This window comes from Mandrillus leucophaeus, unplaced genomic scaffold (genome assembly GCF_000951045.1).
Source record: "Mandrillus leucophaeus isolate KB7577 unplaced genomic scaffold, Mleu.le_1.0 Scaffold175, whole genome shotgun sequence".
Taxonomy (NCBI): Eukaryota; Metazoa; Chordata; class Mammalia; order Primates; family Cercopithecidae; genus Mandrillus; species Mandrillus leucophaeus.
The window spans coordinates 1,973,856-1,992,243 of NW_012101754.1; the positions used below are offsets into that span (position 1 = coordinate 1,973,856).

At 37.9% G+C, this 18,388-nt stretch overlaps 1 protein-coding gene across 3 annotated transcripts in view; it reads left to right on the plus strand.

The window, feature by feature from the left end:
• The window catches only part of TPP2 (tripeptidyl peptidase II), an 83,062-nt gene that overhangs the window by 21,643 nt on the left and 43,031 nt on the right, over window positions 1-18,388 (plus strand). For all 3 annotated transcript variants that reach the window (XM_011977225.1, XM_011977224.1, XM_011977222.1), the window contains exons 5-12: window positions 117-241; window positions 4,258-4,421; window positions 8,086-8,240; window positions 9,230-9,306; window positions 11,999-12,126; window positions 12,601-12,700; window positions 16,444-16,592; window positions 18,118-18,233. In XM_011977225.1, coding sequence (XP_011832615.1) covers window positions 117-241; window positions 4,258-4,421; window positions 8,086-8,240; window positions 9,230-9,306; window positions 11,999-12,126; window positions 12,601-12,700; window positions 16,444-16,592; window positions 18,118-18,233 — 1,014 coding nt within the window. The remainder of the gene's footprint in view (window positions 1-116; window positions 242-4,257; window positions 4,422-8,085; window positions 8,241-9,229; window positions 9,307-11,998; window positions 12,127-12,600; window positions 12,701-16,443; window positions 16,593-18,117; window positions 18,234-18,388) is intronic.

An 18,388-nucleotide genomic window follows, 5' to 3' on the forward strand; every position in this document is an offset into this window, starting at 1 on the left:
TTTTTTCAGGGTAAAATAAATTTACTATTGATTAACATTGTATCTTTTGTTGTATGTTAATACAACTTTCAGAAGTACAGAATGTACTAATGTTAATCAGTTTTCCAATTGACTAGGCAAATAAACTCATCAAGGAGGAGCTTCAGAGTCAAGTGGAATTGCTGAATTCTTTCGAGAAGAAATACAGCGATCCTGGCCCTGTATATGACTGCTTGGTATGGCATGATGGTGAAGTCTGGAGGTAAAACTTCATGTATTTTATAGATCTTCATTTACAAATGTTTTCTTATCTACTCTGAAAAACATTAAGTGCTCAGAGCTGCACAAAATTTTGGTTTATTCGTGACAGTATCACTCAGCAGAATCATTTGAGGGCCAAATCTGGGTCGTTTTGGACAAGCCCCTTGAACTTCTAGTTATGATTTTTGACACTAAACCTGAATTTTATCTGATTTAAAGAAACCTATTTCATTAATAATTTATTAGTATGTTGGCCATCTGTATATTTGTAAATGTTTCCTCATTTGTTACTTGAGATAGTGGTACTTACAGGGCTTTGAGAAAACTAAATTTTATGTTTCTAGATATAGTAAGCAATCAGTGTATGCTATTATTGCTGCTGCTGTTTCTAGTACTAAAACTGAAAAATAATAATAATAATGTGATTTATACCAAGTTACCTATCATGTACGTTTTTCAGTTTCTTTTTTAGTGCCTTATATACTGCATAGTGCTTCTTGGAGTTGGTTAGTCTGCCTTCTTGAGTTACTATCTGCATGAAAACAGGAAGACATGTTAATACACATATTTAGCCATATGTGTGCTTTAGGATTTCTGCAAAATAAAAAACAGGGACTATTTCTTAAACTTGTAGTCAAGAATTACTTGTAGTCTGCGTCCCTGCTTATATGCAAAGAATTGCATCACAGGGTGGGGCAGATACAGATCATGCCATGACAGCTTCCTCACTGCTCTCGCAATTGTTTACCTTCACAATGCACCCTTCTCCTTCCACGTGTGCAGGTACTAACTCATCTTTAATCAAAGGTATTTACAATGTTCAGTTGAATGAGAAATTTCGGCTCAATTTGGGGACGATGGTGTTAATAAAATGACTGCTGCACATAACTTTCAATCTAGATGATATTAAATATTAATGCACTTTTATGTGTATTCACATATGTTGTTTTGATGTGTGCACATGCATACACGTTTTGAAAAATTATTTTTTAGAGGCTTTATAAAGAATAATAAACCTTGGTACATCCACCATCTGGGGTAACATGATACAGTCACACTCAGTGATAAGCCTTAGGTGCGTTTTAGTGTGGGGAAGGCGGCAAGGTTAAATTCAAAGAAAATGCTAAATACAAAACCGCATATTTAGGAGAGTATATACGACAAAAGGACTTAGAGAAATACTAAAATACTAGCAGGGATTGAGTAGTGAGGCAGTAGGTGTTTTCATTTAAAGTGTTTGCTCTAGGTTCTGAAAACACTGCAGATGACTTTGTCCTAGGAAAAGGAATCCGGAGTCAGGATGTTCAGGGTGCCAGTGTATGTTTCCACAGGGTTTCCTTGGTCTTCACAGTACTTGATAAAGTGACTCACTTGTAGCAGTTTGTTGATAACTATTCTAAGGGTTTTGTTTAGAGTTTTTGAGTTAGAAATGAAATTTAATCTAACATTAAATGAAATAAAATCTGAAATCTTAGAATAACATTTTAGAACATTTTATTATAATAAATGAATATAGCATAATTATACTTTCAGGTGGTACTAGATAAAATGTAACTTCTTTGCATAATACAGTATATCCTGTAGGGCTTTGATCTCCAGGTTAGATCAAAATTTTTTGAAGAGAACCTTGAAGATCCCAGGGCACATAAGGTTAATCCAGTCCTGTCTGCAGATGTTCTCATTTCACATTTCAAAAATGCCAACCATTTCCGAAGGGAGGTAAAGTGAACTGTTCTTTTAAGTACTTTGGGTTTTTTGTTTTGTTTTGTTTGATGACGAATGTCCAGCGGGTGCTCTCCCTTCCACATTTCTGCTAATTGTTAAGCGCATATCTCTGCATTTAACGGGTGGCCTCAGATGACTCTGCTCTGAGCATCTGTCAGGACGCAGAGCCTCAGACTCACTGTCACTCCAAATGGAACAAAAACTGGTTGAGAGAAGCAGTGTTTACAGAGGATTACATAAAGGAGAAGCTGTTAGTTGATTTCTTTACGGTGGGTTTTGACCTTGCTTATGTCATGTTTCCTTTAGTTTCTTGATGAAAGCTCTATATTCTTTCCATAGAAAATTGAGAGATGTGTGAAAATGTCGAGAAATACGTAAAACAAAAGTCTTTTCTCATCATCCTCCCAGCTTACATGTACCCTGCTGTGTGTATGAGCCTCATTTTCGTATCCTTTCTCTGTATTCTAACTACTACTTGAATTCAGCCAACTAGACCTTTAGAAACTTATAACCTTGCACCACATTCATAGTTCTCCTGTCGAGTTATTTAGGGAAGTCAGTAGTAATTTATGTTTTGATGTGTTGGTTGTATTGTTGAGTCACTCCAATGATGGTGGTTATAAGAAACTGACCTGTGGAATGTGTCACTGTATTTGCTGTGAGAATATTGTTAAAGATGATGATTTCATTAATTCTTTAATCATGTGGCAGATGTTTATTGAGTACCTTCTTTGTATCAGGTTGACACTATAGAAGCTACTCTATGGACTCTAGACTCCATGGAAGCAAGTGTTGGGAACGTCTGAACCAGTCTAGGAAGCATTGAGAAAGATTTCCCAAAAGTAGCAATGACATCTTAAATTGAGACTTGAAGGATCATCACAGTAAACTAAGCAGAGAGGTAGAAAGGGTGGGGGGAAGATCCGGAGGATGTTGGAGGAACTGTGAGAAGTTTGGTGTGGCCACAAAGGATATGATGGGAGCAAGAGGTAAGGGAGGTGAGCAGATGATTTTTAGGGGCCTTGCTCTGGAGTTTCAGTGTTAAGAGCCGTTGGAAGACATGGAAGGTTTTAAAAAGCAGGAGTCAAACGTAGAGGCAGAGCAGGCCATCAGCTCGTCAGGCAACAGAGGTAAGGAAGAGACAGTGGAAATAGGCAGACACATTGTGGAGATGGGACTGTGCAGTTAGATGGGCTGGGGAAGGGCAGAGGGAGGACTTCATGGATGACTTCCAGGATGGATGCTGGCCGATTGCATACATTTTGGAGACAAGTGCTACTTTCTGTAGCATATGGAAGATTTGGCGACATGCATTTTACCAACCAGTCTCAAGCCTGATTCTGTTTTAATACGTGACTTGTTTGCTGTTTGCTTCATTTTCCCCATAAGTGTTTAGTTTCCTATACGTTGGTATATTCTGTATTATTTGAAATGACATCAGTCACATTAGGGCATGCATAAAAACAAATTTTTAAGAATCCTTTTTTCCAAAGTGTTGTAATTTGTTAATGAAATACGCTTCAGTATTTACGATAAATCTTCTCTCTGTGCTCTACCAATAGGCTTCCATTAATTTACTTGGCAATTTTGACTGACTTGCATAGCTTGTTAAAACACAGTTCTTGCAGCTAAAACATACTTACAGCTAAAAACATAATATTGAACTTTTAATGGTGTTCATTTCATTTATGACTTTTTGAATGTTAGGTGTATTTTGTTTTAATCAGGCTATCTTCTAAAGTGTTTGGAATGTAATTTAAAAACTAAAATGCTAGGAAAATGGAAAAAACATGAAGGAAGACAACCATAAAATAATGTAGAAAGTGCTTTTGTGAGAAATAAATAAAAGTCTGTTATAACTATAGGACTGAAGCTCAGTAAAATTCACCTAGTTTCAAAGAACTTGTGTAAACTGTTAGATTCTCGAAGCCATTACTAAAAGCAGCAGCTGGAAATTAGACCTAGGCCATGTGTCTGAACTATCCTAAACTGCTCTAAAACTCTAAGCCAAGTTTTAGCTCTAATTCTTAAGAGTTCAGGTGGTTTTCAACCTAAAGTTTTGTGAAGGACAGTATTTTTAAAGCACTTTGTGCATGATTTAAGAACTGGTTCCTATAAGCTATCTTACCTAATCCTTACTGCCCGCTCTATGAAACAGCCTAAACCAGGTAGTCATTGTATTTGTTATGGTAGAAGTAGTAACGTAGTAAAGTAGCAGAGAGACTGTATTACATGATTTTTAAAAAGATAAGAAAATAAATTTTACTGTCTCCGTTTCTTTTCAATTAATAGAGCCTGCATTGATTCTAATGAAGATGGGGACTTGAGTAAATCTACCGTATTGAGAAACTACAAAGAAGCCCAAGAATATGGCTCTTTCGGCACAGCTGAGATGTTGAATTACTCCGTTAATATATACGATGATGGAAACCTGCTCTCCATTGTGACCAGCGGAGGTATCCCGTTTCAGATTGACCAATGAGATATAGATATATGAGGTGATAAGTGGTACATTGTAATAGCCCACAGCAACCTTCTCGAGAATTTTAAGCTAGTGATCCCAGCTAAAGGACTAGGTCCAGAATCATAAATGTGATTTAATTCACCTGCAAGATGTTGTTTTTTAAGGTCATAACCATATAGGATCCAGTCCAAGAATATAAGCATGGTCCAACATCAGAAAATCCATCAATAGGCCAGGTGCGGTGACTCAGGCCTGTAATCCCTTGGGAGACCGAGGCGGGCAGATCACCTGAGGCTGGGAGTTTGAGACCAGCCTGACCAATATGGAGAAACCCCGTCTCTACTAAAAATACAGAATCAGCTGGATGTGGTGGTGCATGCCTGTAATCCCAGCTACTTGGTAGGCTGAGGCAGGAGAATCGTTTGAACCTGGGGAACCTGGGGGGCAAAGGTTGCAGTGAGCCAAGACTGTGCCATTGCACTCCAGCCTGGGCAACAAGAGCAAAACTCCATCTCAAAAAAAAATCCGTCAGTAGAATTTATCTTATGAACAGCAATGTTGCCTCGAAATCTTAACTCTTGAGAAATTCACCCATGAGTACAGAGAATCAGATAAAAGAATCCTCACTATGGCGTTGTGTGATTTCCAAAAAGTTGGAAACTAAATACCTATTAACAAAAAAACAGATTTTTTCAACAACTGTGTGTTATTCTTACTATCATACAGTCATCCTTTGGTATCTGGGGGGATTGGTTCTAGAATGTCCCTCGGATGCTCAAGTACCTGATATAAAATGATGTAGTGTTTGTGTATAACCTACACACATGCTCTCCCATATGCTTTCAGTCATCTCTACATGACTTCTAATACCTTATAGTATGTAAGTGCTATATAAATAGTTGTTATACTATTTTTTTTAATATTTATATTTTTGATCTGTGGTTGGTTAAATTGCATCTGGTAGGTGTGGAACCTGTGGATCCAGAGGGCTGAATGTATTATATAGCAATCAAAATGCTATATGTATGAACCCCTAATATATAAATTATATTGATGATAAAACATGTAGAACTCTAAAACATGCCTAATAGTACTGTGCAGTGTTTATGGATATGTGTGTTTGTATGGTGAAAATGTTAAATATATAGATGGAAAGATTATGCACAAAGTAGGATGATGGCTACTTCTGGGGGAGGTTTTCCCTCCTTGGGTGGGGGGAGAAAGGAGAATGAAGTGGAATGACTTTAACTCTTTAATGCCCCCCTCCTGCCTCCCAGTTCATTGAGGTATAGCTTCAGTACAAAAACGTCACATACATACATGTATATACTTTGATAAACTTTTATGTAAATATATAAATATATCCAGGAAACCACCACAATCAAGGTAATGAACATACTCATTACCCCCAAAAGTTTGTTCTCTTTATTATCCAGCCTCTCTCCACTCACATCCCAGGAAACCGCTGATTTGTTTTCTGTCACTCCAGATTATTTCACACTTTCCAGAATTTTATGGAAGTGAAATAAAAAATACTGTTTTCTTTCCTTCACTCAGCATAATGATTTTGAGATTCATTCATGTTATGATTATAAAGTTGGCTCTTTATTTCTGAGTAATAGTTCTTTATATAGCTACACCACAGTTTGTTTATCCAGCTTCCCATTGATGGACATTTAGATTGTTTTGGTATCTGTCGACATATATTTTTATTTATTTTGGGGCTGATAGCTGAGAGAACTAGTTGGATATGGTAAATATGTACTTACCTTTTTTCTTTTCTTTTCTTTTTTTCTTTTTTTTTTTTTTTTTTTGGAGACAGAGTCTCACTCTGTCGCCCAGGCTGGAGTGCAGGTGGCACAATCTTGGCTCACTGCAACCTTTGCCTCCCAGGTTCAAGTGATTGTGCTGCCTCAGCCTTCTGGGTAGCTGGGATTACAGGCGCGTACCACCACATCTGGCTAGTTTTTGTATTTTTAGTAGAGGCAGGGTTTCACCATGTTGGCCAGGCTGGTCTCAAACTCCTGACCTTGTGATCCGCCCTCCTTGCACTCCCAAAGTGCTGAGATTACGGGTGTGAGCCATCATGCCCAGCCATTTAACTTTTTAAGAAACATCCAAGCTGTTATCTAAGGAGACTGTACGCTTTTCACTTCCACCGTGGTGTATGAAAATTCCAGGTGCTCCGTATCCTCAGCAACATTTGGCTGTGGTCAGTCTTAATAGTAGTAATTCTAACTGGTGTAAGGTATTTTGGAGAAAAATCACATTAAAATTGTGCTTTCCCAATTTTGTTTGGGGAAAAAAATAAGAAAGCCAGAATCCGCAACGTTGGGTGAATGTTTTCTTGCATGACAGCATCTGGCTAGAGCAGAGGAGACTCAGCATTGCTGCAGACCCCATTCAAAGCCACATAGAGATGCCTGCCTACTTCCCCCGGAGCTCTAACACACTATAGTCCCCAAACGTTAAGGCCCAGTGCCAGTTGTCATTTATCATTGTGCTTGTATTATTGTTTTTCTGAGAGTAGTGGAGTACTTCTCTATATTCATGTCTTTTAAGAAACCTTTTCACTAAAAGGTTAGTTTTTTGTTTTAGTATTACTTTATATATAACATGTATAAAAACGGTTACAAATCACAAGTTGTACAACTCTTCGAATTACCACAAAGTGGACACTTCTTTGTAACCATAACTCAGGTCAAGAAATAAAACGTAATGAAACTCCCATCATGCCCCTTCCTAATCAGTAACCTACCCTCCCACCTCCTACAGTTAACTACTAACCTGATCTCCTTTGCCACATTAGTTTGGACCATATGATGTTGCTCTTTTTATGATCAGAAATGATAAAATAGTGCCAGTTTCAGATGGTTCAGCCTTTTTTTCATTTATATGAAATTTCAATATACATTTCTGTGTGTGACTTCTTTAGTTCAGCCTTATTTTTGTGAGCTTTATCTCATAGTACATAGTAGTAGTTTATATATATTGCTGTATAATTGTCAGTTCTATGAATTGATATACGTGTAACCATGTACTATTAATGGATATTGTGGTTGTTTTTAAGTTTTTGAATCTTATAAACAGTGCTGCCATGAACATTTTTGCGGGTGTCTTAGTTATGTGTGCACACATTTTTGTATTGTGTGTAGCTAGAGGTAGTTATGGCTGGCTCATAGGCTGTGGCAGTGTTCAGCTTTCACTTCAGCCAGCAGTTTGTGGTATGTACTTCCATCCACACTTGCTTTTGTCAGCCTGTAACATTTTGGCAATTCTAGAAGGTACGTAGAAGCATCTTTTTGTGGCTTAATTTGCGTTTCCCAGATGACGAGTGAAATTAAACATCTTTTCGTGTGTTTATTTGCCCTTTGGATATCTTCTTTTATAAAATGCTTTTTCAAATGTTTGAAGGGGGGATTCTCCCTTTTTTTGTTGTGAATTTGAAAGATTTTTATATATTCCAGATATAAGCTCTTTGTCAGCTATATATGTTGCAAATACTTTTCCTTTGTGACTTGAGTTTTTGCTCTCCATGAACAGGGTAGCAGAGTAATGTGTATTCTTTTTATCATGATTAATAATGTACAAATTGAATTGAATGACCTTTCAGTCCATGAGAATGTTTCGTCATTTCCCCACCTTTATGTCTCTAGGAGCTCATGGGACACATGTAGCTAGTATAGCTGCTGGACACTTTCCGGAAGAACCTGAACGGAATGGGGTAGCTCCTGGTGCTCAAATTCTTTCCATCAAGATTGGTGATACAAGACTAAGCACAATGGAAACAGGCACAGGCCTCATAAGAGCTGTGAGTGTTTGTGAGTTGTTGATTCAGAAGATTAATGATTAATGATCTTGGATATTTTTAGGTTTGTAAGTGCTCCTGGTTTACCAAGAATACGTTGAAATATATATACTATACAGGACTTTGTTTAACAAAGCAAAAATATTTACTAATTTATTTTTATTTTTATTAAATATTATTGTGGTAAGTTATTTGGCCTAACCTTTGTGAAAAAATTACTTACTTCATACTCGTCATTTCTAGCAAATCTCCTAACAAGCAATTTTGAGATACTTGAAAGACCTCTTAGCCAGCTTTCTCTAGCCTAAGAAGAATTTAAAACCTCAGCTAATATTCTGTACGTCATTTTAACGTAGGAAAGTATATTTAATTTTAGTGATTTCTTTTTTGAGACAGAGTCTTGCTCTGTCGCCCAGGCTGGACTGGAGTGCAGTGGCGCGATCTCGGCTCACTGCAAGCTCCGCCTCCCGGGTTCACTCCATTTTCCTGCCTCAGCCTCCCGAGTAGCTGGGACTACAGGCGTCCGCCACCACGCTTGGCTAATTTTTTTTTTTTGTATTTTTAGTAGAGACGGGGTTTCACGGTGTTAGCCAGGATGGTCTCGATCTCCTGCCTTCGTGATCCACCCGCCTCGGCCTCCCAAAGTGTTGGGATTACAGGCGTGAGCCACCGCACCCGGCCCTAATTTTAGTGATTTTTTAACCTAGGAAGGACCATTCCATTCCCTCTACCACTCTCCCCCTCTAACCCCACTCTTTTCTAGAAATGCTAGCTTTTTTTTTTTCATTGACTACTTTATTATGTGTCTCCTCCTACCTTTTTGTGTTTATGTACTTATATGTCCAGGTATATGGTGATATGCCTGGAGGTAACTCATAAATTAGAATATGATTGGCTAAGAAACTATAGGATTATATATATGCCCTTATTTTACTGGCTAATCTGTTTCTATAAATTGTTGCCTAAACTAGACTCTTTAATATTTTTAATAGATGATAGAAGTTATAAATCATAAGTGTGATCTTGTCAACTACAGTTACGGAGAAGCAACTCACTGGCCAAATTCTGGGTAAGTGTTCCTTGACAGTTGTTAGCCATAGAACCTTAGCCAGTGAAGAGCATTAGATGTTTTTCATAAGCGGATTGAATGTCACAGTGGAAGAAAGAACAGTTGCAGTGGTTAGATGGTAACTGTGTGTCTTGTGGGCCTCATGCCTCCATTCCTGTGGTCACATCTGTGATGATGTTGATGCCATTCACTGCATCATGCCTAAAGTCTCAACTCTTGAGCATTCCTGTGCTGTCCTTTGTGACCCTTCCTTGGTTAGATCTCCCTCACAGTTCTTCTGAGATGTGCAACCCACAGACTCCTCTGGTGTTTTTTCACTGTCAGATTCACTACATCCTCACTTCTCTTCCCAGGCAATTTAGGTCTAACAGTCTATCCATCATTATCATTACTGTTGCGGGAAGTCAGGGACCCCAAACGGAGGGACAGGCTGAAGCCATGATAGAAGAACATAAATTGTGAAGATTTCATGGACTTGTATTAGTTCCCCAAATTAATACTTTTATAATTTCTTACGCCTGTCTTTACTGCTATCTCTGAACATAAATTGTGAAGATTTCATAGACATTTATCACTTCCCCAGTCAATACTCTTGTGATTTCCTATGTCTGTCTTCAATCTCTTAATCCTGTCATCTTCATAAATTGAGGATGTATGTCACCTCAGGACCCTGTGACGACTGCATTAACTGTACACGTTTTTCATAAAGCATGTGTGTTTAAACAGTATGAAATCTGAGCACCTTGAAAAAAAACAATATGAAATCTGGGCACCTTGAAAAAAGAACAGGACAGGATAACAGCAATGTTCAGGGAACAAGGGAGATAACCATTAGGTCTGGCTGCCTGAAAGCCAGGCGGAACAGAGCCGTGTTTCTCTTCTTTCAAAAACGAATAGGAGAAATATCGCTGAATTGTTTTTCTCAGCAAGGAACAGCCCTGAGAAAGAGAATGTGTTCCTAGGGGGAGGTCTCTGAAATGGCCACTCTGAGAATGTCTGTCTTATACGGTTGCAGATAAGGGATGAAATAAGCCGTGGCCTGGTCTCGCGTAGTGCTCCCAGGCCTATTAGGACGAGGAAATTCCCACCTAATAAATTTTGGTCAGACTGGTTGTCTGCTCTGAAACCCTGTGTCCTGATAAGATGTTATCAATGACAGTGCGTGCCCAGTGGGACATGAAACTTCATTAGCATTTTTAATTTTGCCCTGGTCCTGTGATCTCGCCCTGCGTCCATTTGTCTTGAGGTATTTTATTACCTTGTGAAGCATGTGATCTCTGTGACCCACACCCTATTCGTACACTCCCTTCCCTTTTGAAAATCACTAATAAAAACTTGCTGGCTTTGCAGCTTGGGGGGCATCACGGAACCTGCCGATGTGATGTGTGCCCAGATACCCAGCTTTAAAATCTCTCTCTTCTGTACTCTTTCCCTTCATTTCTCAGACCGACCGACATTTAGGGAAATAGAAAAGAACCTATGTTGAACTATCGGGGTGGGTTCCCCCGATACCTGACGCACCAATGTGGTTTTTTCTTTTTCCCAAGTGCATGTGGGAACCCAGTTCCCTCTGAAGCCATCCCCAGTTGTATATACATACCCAACAGATCCCCAAAATTGCTAAAATTTTACTGTTCTCTTTAGTGACTTGCATCTCATCGGCAAAACTTACTGTTGGTGTCATATATTGACTGACTCGGTCAGTTTTCACATCTCCTCAATCCATTCGAGTGTGTCTAGGATGTACCCCCACTCCCCTCCTTCCTTGTTGCCTTCATTGTCTTTTTGCTGCCGAATCGTGTCATGGCCTTGACCTTAATGTTACCTTCCTTTTTTTTCTTCATATTAGTAGCTATTTGAAATTACCTTGAGTGTTTACTTACTTATTGATCATCTCTCCCCCATTCTCATCACCAAGCTATCATCTGGTTTTTGAGACATCACTGTACCGTCCTTGTAACATGCACCCTGTTATCATCAGTCATTTCATTCTTCCCTCTTCTCTCACTTCTTTTACTTAAGTGCATTTCTTTCTCTACTTCTTTAACTTTCATCCTCTTGAAGTCCTCTTTTGCTGATATTCTTTCCTGTCTCAGATATTCACACTTACAACTTTGAAGGGCCCTGTACATGGCCTTGTAGCTTTTTAATGTTAACTTCATTTTCTTCTTCATGGTCTAACCTCATCTCCTTTACTTAATGTCAGTACATTTTTCTTGTTTGCTATCAAGCTTTAAGCAGGTTTCTTACACTTTAAAATCTTGCTCTTAAGTTCTTCCTAGGGCCTTAGTTACCTTTGCCACAAAAGATACTAGTTCTTTGGGTCAATTTCTGCTCATAATTGTATGTATGAATCTTCTGAGATGTGTCTTCAGGAGTATGTTAACTGGGGAATGGAAATAGAACCACCTATTGCCCCAGTCACTACTAATATTTTACTACCTTGTAGTATATTTTCCCATATATTTTTGTTTTACATCTAGCATTTTTCCCCACATTTAATTTGGCCTTATAATTGTTTCCCTACCCTGAAGCCCAAGTAGGGTATATCACCTAGAATAGCTGTATCATGTCCCACCAAAGGTGGATGTACCAAAATTTATGTAACCATATATTTAAACAAGGTTTGGTACTATATACACTTTGGGAATAGAGGCTGATTATATATTCAAAGGAATTATCTCTTTTTCAGGAGAATTTGTGAAGTAATTAATGAAGCAGTATGGAAGCATAATATAATTTATGTTTCAAGTGCTGGAAATAATGGTCCATGCCTGTCTACAGTTGGTTGTCCAGGTGGAACTACATCAAGTGTGATAGGTTAGTTTCCTGTTTTAGAAATAGATTTGTTTAAAAACAAGCAAACAAAAAACAATAATTAATAAAATGTTACTTGTATCTCTATTACGTGTAAGACACTGTACACTTTAAGTGTGTCTTCAGGAAACTTACAGTCTAGTAGGGGAACTGGCACATCTAGAACTGACTGTAATTTAAAGTGGACTGAAATAAGTTGTTTCATAGAAATATAAACGCATGCTTTTAGGTGCATTAGCATATTTAATTTGTAAAATAATCCTGGGAGATAGGTATTTTGTATCCAAAAGCAAAGTTCTTAGTACAATGTCTGGTACATAGTAGACTTTCCTTGTTTCCTTATTAAATTTTATTCTTTCATTGTATTAGAGAGAGGACTGGTATTGAGAGATTAGGCAGTTCACTCAAGCCAACAGTGGGTTTAGAATCAGAATCCCTATTTGTTTTCTTTTCTTAATGATTAAATCCGTCCCATAGGTGTTGGTGCTTATGTTTCTCCTGATATGATGGTTGCTGAGTATTCACTGAGAGAGAAATTACCTGCAAATCAATACACTTGGTCTTCTAGAGGACCTAGGTAGGTATAGGTAGAACACGGGACCAGTACGTATATTTGGTTAAACTTTACATTGTTGAGAAGGGCAGAGTTTTAGATAAGTTTGCTAGTTTTTTTCTGTTGGTTTTTACTTTTTTTCAGTATTTTCATTTTGATTAACAGTCTTATCTCAAGGACAGATAATTAAAATAAATGAAATAGTGTTGTTGTTGCATGGAGAACATGACTATTCTGAGTATAAATTCTTATTCCTATATCCATAATTCTTCATTTATAAGAATCTAAAGAAAAAGTGGGGACTTGGCTATCTTTATATAGTAGTGATGGCCTAGTTTTAAATAATTTTTGATATTTGAACTTTGGTGAAACAAAAGCCCTGAGCTTTATTATAAAGCATCACAGTTATAGGGCCCACATACCTGTGGCTCATGTTTTTGAAGTTATAACTTACTTTGAGCAATTTTGGGTGAGATCCGTAAGTAAACAAGTTCTGATTGAGAAATGAAGTTTATCTCTTTTGGTTCCCTGAAGCCCTCTGAACTGTATTTATCTGATTCTGGGAACTAATTTTCTCAAGAGGTGTATTAAGTCCTAAATTATGTAATTCTTCATTATACCATCAATGGGTACATAAACCTTATGAAAAATAAAGCCTATTTTAATTCATCTCTTTGGAGTTAATTTATAAAAAGAATAGACTTTGAATTTAGTTCAGCAAATACCTTAGTGCCTACAGTGGGCAAGGCATAAATGAACAGTCTGTGATCTGAGTTTCAAATGCCATTTTAGTATGATGGGACTCCAGAGGTGGGAGCAATCACTTGACCCCTTCATGGAGGAGATGGTATTGAAGTTGGCCTTAAAGGATGGATAGGATGTTGAGAGACAGAAGAAAAGAGTTCTATATGCCAAGAATAACATGAACCCAAAGATGAGCAGGTTTTAGAGTAAAGTTTTTTGAGGAAATAACTAGTAACTGAGTATGTTTGAAGTATAAGATTAGTGGGAAATATTGGAAGATAAGATTAGAAAAATTGTGTTCAGGTGAGATGCAATAATGTTACATTCTTTGAGTTACAGGTATCTTCCTCATTTTCTCTAGGTGATTCCTCTTTAAAAAATAATCTTAGTAGTTTATTATCAAATGTCATTGAAAACAACCAGGCTGTGGACATGCACATGGATCCAAAAGCTTTGCTTTGCACTGTCATTGTAGACTGCCCCTGCCAGCCCAGCTGAAAACACTCAGTAAGAGTGGCTTAGGATAAGAGCCAAAAGTCAGCAAAGCTTGATGTGTTTTATGTTCAGTTAATAAAAGTGTAAAATTATTAAACTTACTCTCTTCTAAAACTGAGTTTGGAATTTTAAGTTTTATCTTATTGTCAATGTAAAAACAAAGTATTAGAGAATGTTTAAACCAGCCTTGGCTGATATTTGCCGTAGAGCATTTAAAGAATTATTTTAAGAAAATACCAAGGAGTTCATGAATTATGGGGGAAGCTTGGATTAAAGTAGATACTGATTCACAAACCAGATGTTCTAAGAATTGAATTTGTTTCATTTTTCATAAACATGAAATATTATTAGAAATAATTTGCTTTAATTATTACATTAGATGGTACAAAACATAAAGCATTGACTAATGGTCACTGAGCAGAGCATGTTCTGTTATCTTTGGAAAACGCTGCCTCACATCAGCATTGACTGAGACACACAGCATCTACTACTTCCAGGCATTTGCACGTGTGGCATATTTCCTAAAGACGTATTACCAAATGTCTGAGCCAGGTGCAGTGGCTCACACCTATAATCCCACCACACCACTTTGGGAGGCCGAGGCAGGAGAATCTCTTGAGGTCAGGAGTTTGAGACCAGCCTGGCCAGTGTGGTGAAATCTCATCTCTATTAAAAATATAAAATTTAGGCGGGCATGGTGGCAGGCAATGTAATCACAGCTACATAAACAGGTTGTGAAGTTTTATTATATAAATTGAGAAGAAAAATATTACTGGCTTTTTTTGAATTTTAAGGAAACATTTCTGTTTCATGAGACTTTTGTTTTTTTTTTCTTTCCTGAAACGGAGTCTTGCTCTGTCATCCAGGCTGGAGTGCAGTGGCATGATCTCGGCTCACTGCAACCTCCACCTCCCAGGTTCAAGCAGTTCTTCTGCCTCAACCTCCCAAGTAGCTGGAATTACAGGTGCCCACCACCACACCTGGCTAATTTTTGTATTTTTAGTAGAGACGGGGTTTCACCATGTTGGCCAGGTTGGTCTTGAACCGACCTCGTGATCTGCCTGCCTCGGCCTCCCAAAGTGCTGGTATTACAGGCTTGAGCCACCATGCCCAGCTGAGACTCATTTTTAGAATACTGATTTAAACACATAGAAATGCTTTATCATTTACCACTTTAACAGGCTAGTGGAAAATTAGTAAAGAGCAATAAGTAGTTAGAATTCATGATTCTTTCCAGTTATTTTTTCTAATGCTATCAAATACCAATGCTCATTTTGAATACCATTAGTCAATACAGTGCAAACAAGAAGGTAGAAAAATCACCCTAAACCTTGTTATCTGTAATATGTACAGGTGACATTTTGATGAACATCCTTTTAGTCATTCTCCCATGAATTAGTGGGAGATGACACTGTTCAGGCACTTTTGTAACCTACTTGTCATTCAGTATTACATCGTGAACATCTTCACAGGTCAACAGATATTTCCCTAATAATAATCGTTCTAAGATATTTCCTAAAAGAGGTGCCATCAGCCCATTTCAAGAGGAATATATATGTATTGCTTTCAGTTCTCTATAAAAATGTAAAGCCAAATTGCCCTATTATTTTTACCCGAGTAAAATCGTTCACTCAGTTGGGAGATTGGTATAAGGAGAGTCTGGCAGCCTCTGTGGGGGAATGTATGGCCACTTTGCCAGGAAGGTGGAAGTAGTGTGCTATTCTGTGCTATTCCTTCTTTACTTGGGGCAGAGAACAGAGCCTTGTTGGATGATAATGTGGTTATGAATTCTAAGGGCTTTAATTCATCAGACTTTGCTTGGTTGAAGCTGTCAGCTGGGCAGTCCTGTTAGACATGAGCTATCCAGTATTGCAGCAATCAGGGACGTGAGGTTAGTCTTCATTGACATGTGCTGTAAGTATAAAATGTACACCAGATTTCAAAGACTTGGTACAAAAAAAAATGTAAATGAATTCATTTTTCTTTTTTTTTCTATTAATTACATGTTGAAATGCTAATATTTTTGCTATGTCTAGTTAAACGTATTAAAATTAATTGCATTAGTGTCTTGTTAGCTTTTTTTATGTGGCTTATAGAAAATGTTAATTTATATGGCCCACATTATGTTTCTATTGTACAGTGCTATATTAGACGTTAAACAAAAGGAAAGTTTCTTATTACAGATAAGAGAGAAGTACATTCATCAAAGAGTCAGAACAGTGACATTTGTTTAATCTCTCTAAATATACCTGACACTATGGCCTGTCACACATGCCCAGATATGTATATACACACGGACATTTCTGTACACTTATAAGGAAAAAATAAATGCTGCCTATGGGAAAATGGCTATGCTGGGTGTTTTTCCCCCATTGATTCTTCATAATAATATCTTTGTCATTATTTGTAATGAGTGCAGTTAGTACACAGTGTTATACTATTGGATTTAACCAGTGGCTGTCTTAAAAATGCCCGTGTTATGTTGAGCTTTCACTATCCTAAGCAAACTTCAATGGCTTTCCATTTAGTGCTGACGGGGCCCTTGGTGTGAGTATCAGTGCACCAGGAGGAGCCATTGCTTCTGTTCCTAACTGGACATTGAGAGGGACGCAGCTAATGAATGGAACATCTATGTCTTCCCCCAATGCATGTGGAGGCATTGCCCTGATCCTTTCAGGTAAGCATGTTCCTTATTGTCCTTACATTATTGCAGACAGATATTTTTGTTTTCTGAAGCTCTCATGGTAAGAACATGTGGTAGAATTGATAATTCCCTTGGCACAAAGTAGAATTTAAGGTAACAAATAACTTATGTGATAATGACAATTTGAATGTGTATTTATTCATTCAGTAGTATATTTGTTAACGACTATCAAGCAGTATTTTAGCTCCGGGGCTAAATTAGTGAACAAAGCATCAAAACTACCTGCTTATGTGGAGTTTATATCATATATATTATGGTTGGGATAAACAGACTTTGAACAAAATAAAAAACTGTAGATGTTGCGTGTTAGAAGTTAATGGATACTGTGAGCAAAATGAGGTAGAAAGAGAAGGAGGGGTTTCTAGAGTGGTGCCCAGGATTAAATAGAGTGACACTGGGTTTAGCCAGGACTCACATTTAGGGTAGCCAGGCTGCTATGAAACTCCCTCCACAGAAATGTCCCTCTTTAAGTTGTCTCTCCTCTGCCTCCTTTCTTCACCCCTTTTCTGACCCACACCACAGTTTCTTCTGCTGACCACATCTCCTCAGCATGGCCTGTCCACACTGGTGCTACCAGCATAAACCTGTGATGATATACCACTGTCAAGTGCTACCATCCTTTTCTAGGTTGAGCCCACACTCTTAGGATGGATCCTAACATGACCCTCTTTCTAGTTCTCTTCAGCCTCACCAGATATTTCAAGGCCTCTTGGCCTCCGTCTTTGGGTGTACTCCTTTCTGCCATGTTGTGGCCTTGAACACTCCTATACGTTCTCTAAGAGGCGGCTCATATGTCAGTTCCTCTGATGGAGCTTCACCTTTTTTAGATTCTCACAAAACTGGTCATTTCCTTGATTTGCTGTTATAACTTCATAGTGTTTCCATGCTTGCGTTGTGTCTGACAGTATCATCAATGTATATATGTTTGCTGAGCTCTGGAGAGGACAAGAATGATACAGCACTCATCTTACGAATTGGTGGCCTCCATATTCTTCCCATAAAACAGTAATTCCCAACCTGGCTGTACCCTAGAATCATCTGAGAGGTGTTTAATAAATAGCAATCTCTGGGACAGTCCTCAGAGATTCTGATTTTATTGGTCTGTCTTGAGACCTCAGCATCTTTTTTGCTTGAGTTCCCCTGGGGCTTATAACGCCAACAGCCATCTTGTTTAGTTTAACCCAGCAGTGTTTCAAAGAAAATGTCATTCACATGCCTTTCGGTGTCTGCTTTGTACATTTATATTATGGTACAAAACCTACACCAGAGTCTCTGCCCACCACATAATGAGAACACGTGATTTTTGTGGAATAAAACCTTCATATGACGCAAGCAGTTTGAGTCAGATTGTTTAGTTCAGGTCTTCAAAAAAGATTTTAAAATGAGTGTTAAAACACAAGACATTAAAACCAGAGAGTCTACAGGTGATCATACTGTTGGGCGGCTAAGGTTTCAGATAGTGAGTGCTACACTACTTGTTTTTGTTTCTTAATTTTAGGTCTGAAAGCTAATAACATTGACTACACAGTTCATTCAGTCAGAAGAGCTCTAGAAAACACTGCAGTGAAGGCTGACAATATAGAAGTATTTGCTCAAGGACATGGTATTATTCAGGTATTGTTGCCTATATGAAAAATGGGTTGTAAAGTATCATTAAGATAATATCTTAGGTATTATTGGGTAATATTTCATTTTATAACAGCGATTCAGTGTATCTGAATTATAGATTATATGGCCATATAACTCTAAGCAAAAAGGATACACAAACA